Genomic DNA, 14,826 nt, shown 5'->3' with positions numbered 1-14,826 from the left:
TCGCATTATTCATGAGACTTATGAGAAATTTCGCAGTCAAAGGTATCGAAGATCAAGTTTTCGAATCCTCAGTCTACAAAAAGGATACAACATCCGCGGAGAACGACAAGGATAAGATTAATACTGTGTACAGTCAATAGGAAAAAAGATTTAACATGTATTTATATATTATTAATACTGTCGTTGTTGTTGTTGTTGTTATTATTATCTCACCGTCTCGTAAACCTTGCTAAAGTAATCGATGACAAATATTCTACGGCTTTCCAGGAAATACAGTTTGAGTTATTACATATCTATAACATTTTTTTTGTATTAATTAATCAATCGCATGTATATTTTAGTTTTTACGTACAATAAACAACTACGAGGTACATATAAGATAAATGAGAATGATTACAAACGGCGGTGTATTCTGGAATACATCGTACATCGTTTCGCTTTGATGTATTGGGAGTAATATTTATGTATTTATTTTTATCAGTTTTATCGTTACGTCAGTCAAATATATATTTCATATACATTTCGCGAGCGCGTCTACGCGAGCTCATAGAGTGACGTGGAAAAATAGTCAGATGTTCGTCATAACTTTTCTCTGCCCTATCAATTATAACGGTAGAATAAATCCCACGACGAGATAACAAAAAAAAAAGAAAATGAATAAAAATGCGAGATAACTGCAGCATGACTGACTACCCTCGGCAGGGATCGATTATTTCTCCATGAATTGCGTTACGCGTAGGCCAAAATGAAATCCGTCTAAAAATATAGAAGGATTGCATTGCCACTGCATTAGACACACTATATGACAAGTCAGAAGTTAATACGTTACGTAATACACATCGTTAGATGATGTTACACACGGTTACAATTATACCCAACATATTATACTCGTCAGACTAAAATCAATTTCGTAAACATACAAAAACTAAAATGTGCATGCGATGGCAAAAAATGAAAATGAAAATAACAGACGGTAAATTTGTCGCTGCGGTTGACTGGCGGATGATAAAAAGCCATAAAGTCACCTTGGGCTTTTACATCGTAGTTTATGGCCGTAATCTTTGGCCAATAATCTGGTACGTTTGGTTATATTTACCTAACAATCAACGGGCACAAAAAAGATCTAGGAAATAATGTAAAAACAATGTATGCACATTCCTTTAAAGTGAGTACTTTTTGGATATTACGTAAGCAGGTATATTGTGTATGAATGATCTGTCCGCAAACAGTGAAAACTAGCGTAAATGGGATTGAATCATTTGTTAACATGTAAAACGTTTAGAGCTAAGACTGCGAAGAGGAAAAAAAAAGATTACTAATGGAAACGGTATTCCTTCAACTTGTGTCCTGATAAATAGCCAGCGATTTAGTCGATGGAAGATAATGTCGTAAAATTCTTTCAATCACGTATTCGAGAAATCGTGACAATCAATTTCTACTTTTTATGGTCTACTTTTCGATCCACTAGTAAAAGCACGACTCACCGAACTTTCATTCGTAATTCATATAATGTATCTTCACTTGGAATTCGTCTACCGCAGTTTTCCTTCATTCTAGAGCTCTTGTTTCATGGTATCAATTTTCCGAGAGACTTCTTGTCGATAACCGTCGGAAATTTGTGTGAAAACAAAAAATTATATGCAAGTCAGGAATGCCTGAAAAAAACAATACGGAAATGTAGTACCATGTAGGAAAATAATAATATTATATTGGGTCAATATAAGGCAAGGAATGCCGTAAAGCATTACTGTTGTAATTGTATAATAATATGATCGTCACGAAGTGCATTGATAAGTTACTAAAAAAATTCTAAAAAAATAAAATATAAAGCATTATTATTAGCATCACGTGAAAGTCTTTGAGGACGTGTAAAATTCTAATGTTAGGCACAATGGTCTCGTGCTCCTGACAAAGGCGAGTGGGATGTCCTCACCCGATTGCCTATAAATCTCGTTTAAGCCCTGCACCCCAAGATTGGTCTCGAGCCGGATTCTAACCAATAGTCAATATTCAGTAGTCAATGGTCGGAGCGTGTGTAGCGATTCCACACCGCAACCAGGGAGAACTTAGCTATATGTGTGTAAGCAGATGGGAAGATATCTACCCTATCGACGTTTTCCATCTCCTACTAAATTACACGTGACGTTTTACTTGAGCTCCTGTACAAAGAGAATGAATTCGGATCGATCTTATCGATTCTGAGGCCTCGATCGAGCCACTGAATTCCGCGTGATTGCTCTGCATGTGTTAGATTCAATCCTATGCCTTTCAAGCGGTAACGTTCGTCATAAAAGAAAAATACAATCGACCTTCATTTATCTGCACCTACAATGCACGGGCCGGATAAAGGCGCATCAATGAGATTATCTCTCTCAAGTGAATCCCGCATCGATGCCACTTCTTTTCTCCTATCTTTAACTTGAAATATATATACAATCATTAGGTAACGGCCAACATAGTCGTTGTTCTTTTTACTTTTTCACTGCTAATCGTAAGACTTACAGTCATTATAAATGTACAACTGAAATCATTTTCTTACTCAGATACTAACTAATAAGTAGAATATATTTACAAAGATACGCATTTATGCGTATTTCTTTAATTAAATAATAGAATGTTAAAGTACATAATATGAAAAAAATGTTATCTAGAAAAATAAGATTGGTAAGATGTTTTTTGGGTAAGCGAAATTAAAGCGAAAGAAAACCAAATGAAACTAGATTGTTTTTGAATTTCGATACAGGCCAATGTTTTATACCAGCCTTAAAATGAAATTTTTGGTCAGTACACTCAAAGAGATAAGATAAATGGAGTCACAAGTATTTGATGTATTATAATTTGTAAACATTCAAACAGACACTTGCACACCAAAAACGATGGTTTTTACAAAACAATTTCACGAAAATAAATTTTTTTACCATAACTCCTGAAAGGTAGGGTATTAAAAATGGAATTTTATGAAGTGAACTACCAACAGACCATCATTCCAAACCTGCTCTGTGGAACGTCGGATCTCCAATTCCAGGCTTGGTCAAATCAATCGGAGATTTTTTCATCTCCACGAAATGTATTCCAGCCAGGGCAGATATTTAAATCAAGAATATCTAGAGAGTTTTTCTTAATACACACTCTGTGAACTCATTGTGCAAAAAAGTATCGTTAAAAATTCAACTCCGTATTACTATTGAAAGAGATTGATCGTTCTGATGATTCTGTAATTAACAGTCATGCCCGCTCATCAGTTTTATTGTTAGTAAGACACTGGGTTACGATATTTGTTAACACCGATTGGTGCCTGTCTTGTATATATAATATTATTTAAATATTTTGTAAAATTCTATAATTTACAACTTAGTTTCGTGCTTAACTTTCGCTCTGAGTAGTTGATTTGGTCTAAGGGCACCGTATGTGCTGCTCAAATAACAAGAACTTGTTAAAGTAATCGCAGGAACTGAAGTCGGGGGTTCCACGGTATTGTTTCTATTAGACTGAAAACGTAGTTGATGATTATTGTTGTGAGCATGATTGTTATTACTATGTATTCGCAACTCAGAGTCTGTTTCTTCTTCATTATCCGCGCTATCCACGTCGCCTGCGAACAATACGACATGATTTCAATTGGCGATTCCACCTCGCAATTAAATTGGCTCTTGATACTGAAAATGTGATAGCATAATTTTAATTTACCATCGTCTGAGCTGTTGGTCGAGGGAAGATAATAACGAGATGGCGGTGGCTTGTTGCTTCCTCTGTACTCTCGCTGTCCTCGAGCCTTGACAATACCGAGCCCATTACTATACTTAAATTCCTTAGGAAGTGTGTAACTTCTTGGCAGCGATACCTGACTGCCTTCCACATCACTGTCACATTTACTCTCAATAGAAAACTCGCCATTTTCATTACAAGTTTTATCCTCTTCGTTCTGATTCGAACCCAACCTACCAAATATATGGAACAGTACATCAGTGACTTGTTGATACGACTTCAACTCTATTTTCAAGAAGAAATTTGGATTAGAAGCTAATCTGAAGTGGCATATCCTTGAATTTACCTGAGACTAAGATGTCCTGGTGGTGTCCAATGCGGATAACATGGTAGGCATTGAGGAGCGAGTAAAATCTCTGGGGTAACAGCTCTCTCTCGTTGTGAAGCTTTCCAGGGATTGGGCGGATAATATATAGATGCGGCTGGCAGAGGAAGTGAGAGGCAATCCATTTTGATCGGTGGCCAAGAGGATAGCGTCATGCTTTCATTCATGTCAGATGGGGATTTTGATGAAGGAGGTCTGGTAGATGAGTGCAGCTTAGCATTTGGCGGTGGTTGTTGATTTGTTGCTAAAGGAGATGACGCAGATGTAGATGCTGAAGCTGACGGCGGTGGTACCAGCTTTCCTGATTTAATCTCTTCCTGAATCGCTCTCAATTCCCGTAGCTGTTGTTGCTTCTTTTCCTGCAATTTCTCTTTGATGTCATTCGCGCTCACTGATCCTCCTAAACTGACACCAGCATCTATGTCATATGTGTCAATAGCTGGCCAGTCCTACACCAAATTCAGCAGTTAGTAATACAATCGTGTACAAATAAGTAATCTAAGAAATCTAATTTGTGATTTGAGTACTGAACTTTACTGATGGTACCTGGTCATTGTGTGTCTGCGTTACAGCTATGGTCAGCGGTCGTCTCCAAAAAGGAATTGATTGCCGAGGTCCGGCATTACTATTTATCCTAGGACATGGCTCACCCATACCGTTTGTCAACAAAGACAATGGTTGTGGCGGAGGCACAAAAGAAGTTGGTTTTTTTTTTTTTCGATTTAGATTAGACACAGTGGGATTTGCAAAACGGCAATTGAATACTCCCGGAATTCCACCGTTGCTCAATTTCACTCCTCTCATCCCTATTTCAATGCCATTTGTTTTTTCTTCCAAGAAATTCATCTGTTTTCCATCATTATCTTCCTGTAAATATCATGTGAACAAATCAATCAATGACCAAGCAGGGTGGCTTCAGAATCTTTTTTCTATGTATCTTGTGGTACAGACCTGCTTGCAAAAAGTGGCCATACCATTTGTTGAATTCATGCGGCCCCCAGCCTCATACCTCAGTCTGCGTACATGAAAAAACCTGCAAATGAAATTGGAAAACCATTAAATGCACAATTTGTATATTTTCGAAGTAAAAACGGTAAAACAACAATAACTAATTCAATCGTTGTCATTTGAAGGGTATGATATATTTCAAAACAGTGATGTTCCAGATGTCGCACCTGTAATAGAGCGCCATAAAAAAGAGACCTCCAAAAAAGAGAGCAAAAAGTGTGAAGGCCAAGGTAATCGGATTGGGGTGAAGACTACTTCGATGGAAACCGGTAGCCCATACCCCTACCAGTAGGCTGTTTTCCAAGAACATAACCGTGTAAAATATCCCCTAGACAGGAGAGAAATGATATAATTAGCAATTGAACTAACAAAGCAAAAGAAAACCACGTCAATTCACTGAAATATTCGTTGACAGAAGCATTAGTTTTAGAATGATGATAACAATACATACCATTTTTTGTCGGTGATTTGTTTCGTGCAGGTTGACATAGGCAAAAACATATACAAATGCTAGTAGGGTAGCGAGAAAGGCTTTTCGTGGTAGCGGCAAACGCTCTCCACCATGAAACAGACCGTCAGGAGTAAGCAGCAACCAAGTGAGCATTGACAACCAATGAAGGGCAAGAACAACCAAGAGCCACTGTCCTCCGTAAAGCGATGCATATGCGACAAGTGCTCCGACACGTGCACTAACAGTTCCAAGCCGCCAGGCTAACTGTGCTAAAACCCCCAGCCATGTAAGTACAAGTCGTTCCAAGTTCCGTAAGCGGGCTGCCCCTTTACTGAAACTAGCAACTGCCCAACAAACACTCCACAAAGACATTCCTGCTGAGACTGCTGTTAGTTTAGCCAATTTTCCCCCGTTTTCTTCTTCCTCTTCTTCTTTTGCATCATTTTCTCCAGTTATTCCTGTCGATAGTAGATACAATTGTAACAACAGCATTGGCGCTGCCTCGCAGAACGCATGGATCAGACGTAGTACACAGAGCTCCCGAACCTGTGTACAAAATGATTATTAAAAGGACTGCATTCAGAGGCTAACCATGTACCTCAAATGAGTTTTCCAAGAGCTCATTTGTAAAGCTCAGCCTCTGTGAAAGGCATTTTATATTCAGATGCAGTCAAACTAGAAGGAATTTTTGTGAGATTGTGTAAATCTTCTTAAAAATCTTGCAAGGTAGCTGTAGAAAATAGTTGAAAACTAAATGAATGAATAATGCACCTCATGCTTGACGTATACGAGATCGACTGGAATAAAAAGCTTGAAGTAGCGCCAAAGGACTCCGACTTGCATAGAATGTAATACCAAAACACAGCCAACTATCAAACCACCTTTCTTCTGAATACCATGATCGTCAGGGGTCCCAGTACTGGCAGCAGTTAGCTTACCTCGAGCACCCCAAAGGTACCATCGAATACTAATAATCTGTAAAATGATGAATTGAACAATGATTAGTTCATTTTACCAAATAATACAATGAGCAGGTAAAATGTTGGTCTGAATGAAAACAGCTTTATAACATTAAACAAACTGGACAGGTGATTGAAAGAAGTGGACTTGAATCTTGAAAAGCATAAATATGTTTAAACCCACCTGAGACACAACAAGTGATGTAATGACAAAAGTAATACTGAGAGGAAAAAAACAGTCTGGTGCAGCAGCGTGATGGGCCAAAGCATAGCCCATTGCTAGGTCAAAGACAACATCACAGAAGTAAGAGGCCAGTGAGATTATGTTAAACAGCACGTCACATAGTGGCAAAAACTCGTGCTGATGTTGTTGCTGCTGCTGGGCCATAATCGGCCTTCCCTGCCCATTTGTAACCCTCGGTACCTCTTTCACGATTCAATTTCTTGACTATTCATTGGCTGTTGCAAAATAAGAGAAAGTGATGTATCATTTAGTAATGGGTATGTTTAAAATAAAAATATATTGTTGAAACTTTCTTGTATTCCTTGCTATTTTTGTTACAGTCGTTTGCAGATGTTATCCCTTCAGATACATTTTACTGTGATAAAATATATATTAAAGTATTTTATTTGATGAGGTTGAAGCTAGAGCAATAATACAGGTAAACAATACTGAACTATATAAGATGCGCATTGATATAATTAAACATGTAAAACAGAAAAAGATAATCAGAAACAATAGGAATGAATTGAATTTTACTTGTGTATTTCATCGAAAATAACAGAAATAGAATTTTTCAAGAATACAAATTCATATTTCTCTATCACCATTACTCATCAATCCATCAGTTTTAACAATATAAACACTTGGGTATTAAAGCTAAAAGAAGTTCAGATTTGTAGGGATGTTGAGCTTAATTTTGAGCTTATTTTCATAAATAAACAACTCACCATGTTCTTCAAGTATCATTTGCAACTGAGCGGAAAAATATCATTTTTAATGTGGTAGATGGTTAACCTGGTCCAGCTTTGGAATGCGTGGAATTTCTTCTTCTATCTTCGTCCTGATTTCCAGTTATCTCTATGCTCACATCTATTTCATATTAAACTTCAACTCAGCGCGATTGTTTTCACATTTTTCGATTGTTAATTGTTTCCAGTGTGTTTGACGGGTAATTTATTTTCCTACGATAGCGGCCGAATAATGAAAATCGAAAAAGAAATCACTTGAGAACTACCTGTGGAGCGCATCCCTGTTGATTCACAAATCAAAAGTAACAGGCTCTACTACTGCAGCGCTAGTTACGAGGAATGTGAATACTTTTCTTACTAAACACGCAGAGCACACTGATAAAATGGCCTACAGCCTACACCGATCCTCGGATTGACAAAAGAGCATCGGGAATCGGTCGGTACATAACAATCGGTCGATCGGTAAGAGCAGCATTAGGCAATGATGTGGACGGCTCTCAGTTAAGCCGATCGCCGAAAATGTTGTCATTTGAATCGCACGGTACTTGAAAAATCAAAGCCAATTTCTCAGTGTTACATGAACATGAACTTTGATGCAATTTAATGGTACGAATAAAAGCATAATATGCTACGACTTGTAATTTTTTTAAACTGTCAGACAAAATCGTTTCCACTGTTTCGAGTTTTCGCGAATACCAAGTTTTTTTTTAGCTAAATATTACCCTCTTTTCCAGTGTAAACCACAGTGGCAATACATGTATATTTATGTACATGTATATATATACATGTATACATTAAACATATACTCTATATAGGTATATATACATCACAAATTACAGATTTAATCTAAACCTAATTCTTTTTTAATTTGAATAAAAATATTGTGCGTAATTGACAAAAGTTCAATGTAAATTCAAAAAATATGTATCAAAGATTGGTGTATAAAACTTTGTACGAATTGAAATTCAATTTTGGAATGCCTCAAAGCAAATTTACAACAATAGTGTTGAACATCTTAGTCAATATAGAAAGTTAACAATTCTTATTGCACTTAACAAAATGTTTGCAGGCATTACAAGATGATTTCATTCTTGAAACTTCTTGTAAGATTCTTGTGAGGTAAAACGACCGAGTTCAGTAGTATTTTCTCAGCTGTTAATGACACGCAGGTACCTAAAACGAAAACAAATGCTTGCGTCATGTAACCAAATCTGGATCCTAACTCGAATTTTTCATATGTTGTACACTAGGTACAAGTTTTGTTTTTGCATGATTCTTTTTTAATATAAAATAATTTTCATCGATTATACCAAAAAATTAATGTTTGCAATTGTCATTGTTTCGGAAGCAAACAGTATGGAAGTTTATATCTTTATAATTCAGTAATGCAAGATTTGAGGCCTATACAATTAGATACACACATATCATTTTATATCATTTTTCACGTGGAATAGCAATCTGAACCAAGATATGACTGCTATAATTTTTAGGACAAAAATAATTTGTATAAAGTACTATCAGACCCTTACCAAGTATAGTGATAGACGGGTTGAGTTTGCCATTCGTGTTGAACAGTGGTGGATTTTCCATTTTTGCAAAAGGTTTGTCAGGATTAGGATCACACGGAGTGCCTTCAACTCTAGCCCACTCTCCTACTCTGCTGCCTCGACCCACTATACTATGTAAGATGATAGAGTGCGCTTGGATTTGTGCCTCAGCTAATACAATTGACTCTCGAATTCGTACGCCTGGTCCGACCATGGCATTTGCGCCAACACTGACATTTGGGCCCAACTAAATTGATCATCGTAATGTAACCATCAATCACTTAAGCATTCAACTGAATGTGACATGAACAGATTAACTGCGTAATATATAGAAGGAATATAGCGGCTTACCACAGCTGTGGGGTGAACAGTCGCTGTGGGGTGAATATAGACATCACCGATGATATGACACTTGCCATGTACAGCTGCGCACAGTCTGGCAGGTTGACTTTGGCGATACAGAGCTAAGTAATGTCTGTTCGCATAGATTGCCGAGCCTGCACTTTTCAATTGGGACCACCAAGTTGTTATGGGTAAAGCAAATAGACGATCGCTCCCTGCTAGTCTCATTAATACATCTTGCTCAAATGACATATATGCGGGGTCTTTTCCATTCCCGTTCAATTGCCTGCAACCCCAATACAAAACGTATTTGATTATATCGCTAGTTTGAAAGTCCTACTTCCTACTGCAACTTAACAATTCTACCCTGATAAACTGGTGATAGAAAGTTGAGTTAGAGAAGTATACAAATAATCATTGAACAGTATATTTTAAAAAGGGCTATTTCCCAGATGTGAAGTTTTTCTTATAAAGTATTACGCACAAGAGCTTTTCCTGTTGTTGATTAGCATAAAACGTGTCAGCCATAGTTTGAAATATATCTGCGGAGGCGATGTAGACACCGCAGTTGATCAATGTAGAAACAAAGGTGGATGGTTTTTCAACATAATGGTCGACTTCGCCTCCTTTTTTTAAAACCATGCAGCCATAGTTCAAAGATTGTTGCCGAGTGGCTTCTGTCGCCATAACAGTAACCAAAGAGTGTTTGGAAATGTGAAACTTGGCCATATCTTGAAGCGGAAAGTCGGCACATACATCACCATTCATAATAAAAAAACATTCAGGGCTGCCAGAGCGAATTTGATCACGGAAATGATACATTCCTCCAGCTGTGCCCAGTGCTGTGAACTCTTGCAGGTATCGGATGCTGAGCCCGTACATTTGGGTCATGTCTTGCACGAATTGATGTAAATCAGAGGTTGGGTACGAGCCAATGATTAGAATTTCCCCTAGGTTGGGTACTCTGGTACATGCTTCAATGTGATGTTGGATCATTGGCAACCCAGCAACTGGGAATAAGGGCTTTGGAATGTCCAGCGAGAGGGGCCGAAACCTGGTCCCTGCAAAGAAATAAAATTTCTATTATTTTTGTAGGTTTCTATAGTGAAATATTGGAACAATTGAGATCAAATATTACAGAATACATAAAACAATCTTACACGAAGATTAAGAAAAAATAAATAACCAAATAAACAGAGCTTACAATTGGCCTGAGTAGCATGTTATCAATGGAAACATAGTATTCGTGTTGAAATAAAACAACAAAAGTAGCTAACCTTTTAAGGGACCACCAATCAGTATCACTGCTTTCAACATTTTTCACTATAATTTAATGATATCTTCTATTATTGCGTCGTTCTATCGTCTCCGGCTCAGCCTATTCAACTTGAATTGAGAGGTTACGTGTACTTTGACACGTAGAATCAATTTGACACGTCGAACAATTTTCGCAATTGTAGGTGACTCTCGTGAATATATTGTTTAAACACTAGATGCGCGCAGTCTCGAGTGTCATCGAAAATTGTATGTTTTTCTCATACTGCGACAATCAACCTCAACCGATTGGCGAATGAGACGTTTTTTGACATTTTTGTGTACTCGCCGTACAAGCGGCGTTTTCGCTCGTGTCGGTTCTGCACTGAACCAACAGGGAACCATCAGAAACCATTTACCGATTCAACCGTGCCGCTGAAGTTATCCTGTTTTCATTGGACTAAACAAGTTGTATAATTTTACTGATGATACATAATTTTCAACAAGTAATTCTGTGATAAAACGATAGCGTACGTTCATATTATCGAATTCACTATTTGACTACAGAATACCAGAATCAAAGGAAAATTATTATGCTATATTCAAGTTTAGATATTTTAGGTTATGATACTTCGCCGAGTAACGCCGATACTTTAATTATCTTTGTAGATTGAAGTTTTATTCCATTTTCAGCGTTGGACTTCGAAGATGTTTAATCAAGCCGGGGCTCTCGGGGGAGGCGGTGCAACCGTAAATCCTATGAAAGATTTTGAGGTAGTTTCACCACCCGATGATTCGGTGTCGAGTCTAGCATTCAGTCCTGCGACAATTCCGCAAAATTTCTTAGTGGCTGGTTCATGGGACTGCAATGTTAGATGTTGGGAGGTCGAACAGTCTGGTAAAACAGTACCTAAATCTATGCAGACAATGGCGGGACCTGTTCTTGATGTCTGTTGGAGTGATGTGCGTTAATTTTAAAATTTCATCAATGACGTGCAGCCTTATATATCATTCTTACGTTTTTAAACATGTGCCTCTCTTTCAGGATGGTACGAAGGTTTTTATGGCTGCGTGTGACAAAATGGCAAAGTGCTGGGACCTTGGTTCTAATCAATGTATTCAAGTCGCAGCTCACGATGCTCCGATCAAGACTTGCCACTGGATAAAAGGCTCCAATTACAGTTGCCTTATGACTGGTTCTTGGGACAAAACTCTCAAGGTAAACTTTGTACTTTCCTCTTTTCATTACTGATATGATATGCCGCGATACATGATGCTCATAATTTATTTCATTCCAGTTTTGGGATACTCGAAGTCCCAAGCCACTGATGACCATCAACCTGCCTGAGAGGTGTTATTGTGCTGATGTGGTATGTATGAGAACCATTCAGAAATCCTATTTGGTTTCTGTTTTTCATTATCTTAGAAGCCTTATGGAACAATTTTGTTTAAAGCCAAACTTCCTCTGAAGGAGATTTAATCCAAAATGTACTAAAATTGGAAATTTATAATGATCCTAAGTAAGCAAAAATGAATTGTACTTAGGATTATCCCATGGCTGTTGTTGGAACTGCTGGACGAGGTCTGATCGTTTATCAACTGGAGGGAACGCCTCATGAATATAAGCGGATCGAATCACCGCTAAAGTATCAACATCGATGCCTGGCAATATTTAGGGACAAGAAAAAAGTGCCAACTGGATATGCCCTTGGCAGTGTTGAAGGCCGTGTGGCTATCCAATACGTAAACCCTGCCAATCCGAAGGACAATTTTACTTTCAAATGCCATAGATCTAATGGCGCTTCTAGTGGGTTTCAAGATATCTATGCGGTGTGTTTAAATAATAAAAAATGTTCAACTTCACAACCGTTTTATGAAAAAACAGTGAATCATGCTATGCTAATCCCGCTAAATTATATTCACAGGTGAATGATATAGCATTCCATCCAATTCATGGTACATTGGCTACAGTGGGAAGTGATGGAACTTTCAGTTTTTGGGATAAAGATGCACGGACCAAGTTGAAGCCTTCAGAACCAATGGAACAAGCTATCACACGGTGTTGCTTCAACCATAATGGTCAAATCTTTGCCTATGCTGTTTCTTACGATTGGGCTAAGGTGTGCAAGCCTTGATTATTTGAAGTAATTAATTATTGTAAGTTTGATATCGATACAAATTGTTGTGTTGCATATTTTAGGGCCACGAGTTCTATAATCCGATGAAGAAGAATCACATCTTCCTGAGATCGTGCTACGATGAACTTAAGCCAAGGAATCCTTCCTGATTAAGATGAAGAATCAAGTAACATTATACACATTACTGTCTCCGACTTGCAGCATAATCACATCTTTTAAAGATGTTGCTGTTCCACATGTAACAAATATTACCAATACGTTTTATATGTATACCATTTACTATTTATTTTCATACACCTTTAATATTAATTTCAATTGTCACTGCTGCAAAGACGAAGCTTTAATATGTTGTGAATAAATCACATAATCGTCATGTACATCCATATTTTTACACATAGCCAGTAGGGTGATCCTTATTTAGGGTGTTGACGAATTTTTGTCCGGGCCAATCCCTAGATCGACTCCAAATAAATTTAAAATAATCCCCCTAATTGTAAGACTGCAACTTTCTATATCAACCCTCCTGCAGAGACCGTGAATGTTGACTGATATATTCCTCAGTCAATGCTGTGAACTTCGCCGTTTGAAATGCAAACATTTTTACTGTACGTTTGGTATTACTGTACATTTTGTCACGGAATTACTGTTTTGTAAAAGACTCTGTAAGTGTGAGAAATGAACGGATTTCATGCTACTACTTGGTGAAAAATATGACTATACGCTCTGTCCGCTGTGAGTCACGACCATAGACTTATTGGAGATGGACTGCGCGGTCAGTGTACTGAGCTGGTGCCGTAATACGAAAAAGACTGCACAGCTAAAGCCGGGCCTCTCTTGTCTGGTATACACATACACTTTAAGTGGGGGTTGTTTAAATCTGTGGGATAAAGTTTGTACTCAGCTACAATTAGGTTTCTCTCTGTCAGCTACACACAGTACTTTAATGACAAAAATTTATTTCCTGTTGGTAAGCCTGCAACTGTGTTGGGTTTAAAATGACAACCGTATGGCACTTGAATGTAGAAAGCCTTGTAGCCATCAAACGGAGTAACGAGAAGAACTTAAGAACTGTCAGTTACTGTTTATAACCTCAGTAATACAATATATGAAGCAATATAATGCAATGTTCTCCGTAATTTTATTCACTGATTAATAATCACCTATCTATCTTTTATTTTCCATTTTTTGAATAGCTTATAATTAACATATCTCTCATCTGTAATTCGAAACGTATTTTTTTTTGTTACACACCCTGGTGATACTTCAACATGGATTATGTTTTCATATCAATAATTGTTCAAGTAATAAATAGGTATATTATAAGCCCATCGACATTCTACGTTTCTTCCAATTATGAGTGCATTATTCCTTATCTGCAAGTAAATATCAATTTTGGCGTTCTATAAAAGATTTCACTTTCTGTTGCACTGCGTTAAAAAGATTTCGTCAAGTTTCCCGTTTTAGACGCTCGTGTCTTTTTCCAATAGTTTCATCCAATTCTTCTCTTACCATTAGTGTCATTGAGAGAAAATTGCTCAGCTTCGTCTCCATGTCCATCTCGTACCCGTTCGATTTACGATAATCCGCATCCTCGAAACTCGTATTTCTTCGTCAATCTCGGTCGCTACAGCTGATTTCAGACGCACTGCGCAGACATGTTGCGCATATACAGTGCGCACACACAATGCGCACACCGAGAGTGCTCTAATCCTAGGGGAAATCGCACATTGAATAATTATTTAATATCAATTAAAATATTAACTCTCTAACAGTTTTTTTCTACTCTCAAATCCTCTCAAACGATTCTCAAACAATTAAAAAAAAAATTAAACGTCTAAGTCCATTTTTTGAGAAGATAGAAAATATGGGGGCCATCTTCACACCCAAAATTAAAATCAATTTTCCGGAAAAACTACTAACTCTCAAACGATTTTTCTTTACTCTCAAACCCTCTCAAACGATTCTCAAACGAATTGCACTAATTAGATTTAAAAATAACAACTTCGGGGGGCCAACTTCACGGAGGTGAAACCACCGGCATTCATTCCGCATGAACCTACCATTA

At 37.6% G+C, this 14,826-nt stretch overlaps 3 protein-coding genes across 6 annotated transcripts; 1 reads left to right on the top strand and 2 right to left on the bottom strand.

The window, feature by feature from the left end:
* Positions 1–659: 659 nt before the first annotated feature.
* Positions 660–8,174, bottom strand: LOC124299468 (uncharacterized). 3 transcript variants are annotated; one of them, XM_046752659.1, is made up of 11 exons: positions 7,460–8,174; positions 6,693–6,967; positions 6,431–6,524; positions 6,321–6,346; positions 5,550–6,095; positions 5,266–5,426; positions 5,042–5,123; positions 4,637–4,957; positions 4,052–4,539; positions 3,688–3,938; positions 660–3,592 (listed from the first exon to the last, which is right to left on the bottom strand). In XM_046752659.1, exons 2-11 carry the CDS (start codon positions 6,894–6,896, stop codon positions 3,345–3,347), a joined length of 2,421 nt encoding a protein of 806 aa, XP_046608615.1. In that variant the 5' UTR covers positions 6,897–6,967; positions 7,460–8,174; the 3' UTR covers positions 660–3,344. The 3 variants fall into 3 exon arrangements, with proteins under 3 accessions (XP_046608615.1, XP_046608614.1, XP_046608616.1); XM_046752658.1 differs by having other exon boundaries at positions 6,321–6,524; XM_046752660.1 differs by lacking the exons at positions 6,321–6,346; positions 7,460–8,174 and having other exon boundaries at positions 661–3,592; positions 6,693–6,834.
* A 146-nt stretch (positions 8,175–8,320) lies between these two features.
* LOC124299474 (mannose-1-phosphate guanyltransferase alpha-A) lies at positions 8,321–10,977 on the bottom strand. Its single transcript, XM_046752675.1, has 5 exons — positions 10,647–10,977; positions 9,854–10,430; positions 9,379–9,655; positions 9,010–9,274; positions 8,321–8,653 (listed from the first exon to the last, which is right to left on the bottom strand). The coding sequence occupies exons 1-5, from the start codon at positions 10,684–10,686 to the stop codon at positions 8,553–8,555; spliced, it is 1,260 nt and encodes a 419-aa protein (XP_046608631.1). The 5' UTR covers positions 10,687–10,977; the 3' UTR covers positions 8,321–8,552.
* Positions 10,978–11,001: 24 nt separating this feature from the next.
* On the top strand, positions 11,002–13,507 carry LOC124299476 (protein Rae1). 2 transcript variants are annotated; one of them, XM_046752677.1, is made up of 7 exons: positions 11,002–11,153; positions 11,317–11,586; positions 11,669–11,842; positions 11,922–11,993; positions 12,169–12,453; positions 12,549–12,743; positions 12,824–13,507. In XM_046752677.1, the coding sequence occupies exons 2-7, from the start codon at positions 11,332–11,334 to the stop codon at positions 12,908–12,910; spliced, it is 1,068 nt and encodes a 355-aa protein (XP_046608633.1). In that variant the 5' UTR covers positions 11,002–11,153; positions 11,317–11,331; the 3' UTR covers positions 12,911–13,507. The 2 variants fall into 2 exon arrangements, with proteins under 2 accessions (XP_046608633.1, XP_046608634.1); XM_046752678.1 differs by having other exon boundaries at positions 11,033–11,229.
* The last annotated feature ends 1,319 nt before the right edge of the window (positions 13,508–14,826 follow it).

This window comes from Neodiprion virginianus, chromosome 3 (genome assembly GCF_021901495.1).
Source record: "Neodiprion virginianus isolate iyNeoVirg1 chromosome 3, iyNeoVirg1.1, whole genome shotgun sequence".
NCBI classification, from domain to species: Eukaryota; Metazoa; Arthropoda; class Insecta; order Hymenoptera; family Diprionidae; genus Neodiprion; species Neodiprion virginianus.
Note: the sequence above shows the minus strand (reverse complement) of the source record. Positions and strands in the feature narration are given on the sequence as shown.

Bases quoted from the DNA above. Each gene is read 5' to 3' on its own strand.
- LOC124299468 (XM_046752658.1), bottom strand. From the start codon at position 6,896: ATGGCCCAGCAGCAGCAACAACATCAGCACGAGTTTTTGCCACTATGT. The intron at 5,427-5,549 runs GTATGTATTGTT...TCTCCTGTCTAG, and splicing joins CAAATCACCGACAAAAAATG to GGGATATTTTACACGGTTAT. The intron at 4,540-4,636 runs GTACCATCAGTA...AATTTGGTGTAG, and splicing joins CGCAGACACACAATGACCAG to GACTGGCCAGCTATTGACAC.
- LOC124299474 (XM_046752675.1), bottom strand. From the start codon at position 10,686: ATGTTGAAAGCAGTGATACTGATTGGTGGTCCCTTAAAAG. The intron at 9,656-9,853 runs GTGCGTAATACT...TTGGGGTTGCAG, and splicing joins CAACAACAGGAAAAGCTCTT to GCAATTGAACGGGAATGGAA. The intron at 8,654-9,009 runs GTAAGGGTCTGA...TTTTCGTTTTAG, and splicing joins CCCGTCTATCACTATACTTG to GTACCTGCGTGTCATTAACA.
- LOC124299476 (XM_046752677.1), top strand. From the start codon at position 11,332: ATGTTTAATCAAGCCGGGGCTCTCGGGGGAGGCGGTGCAACCGTAAAT. The intron at 11,587-11,668 runs GTGCGTTAATTT...CCTCTCTTTCAG, and splicing joins TTGATGTCTGTTGGAGTGAT to GATGGTACGAAGGTTTTTAT. The intron at 12,744-12,823 runs GTGTGCAAGCCT...TGCATATTTTAG, and splicing joins TTTCTTACGATTGGGCTAAG to GGCCACGAGTTCTATAATCC.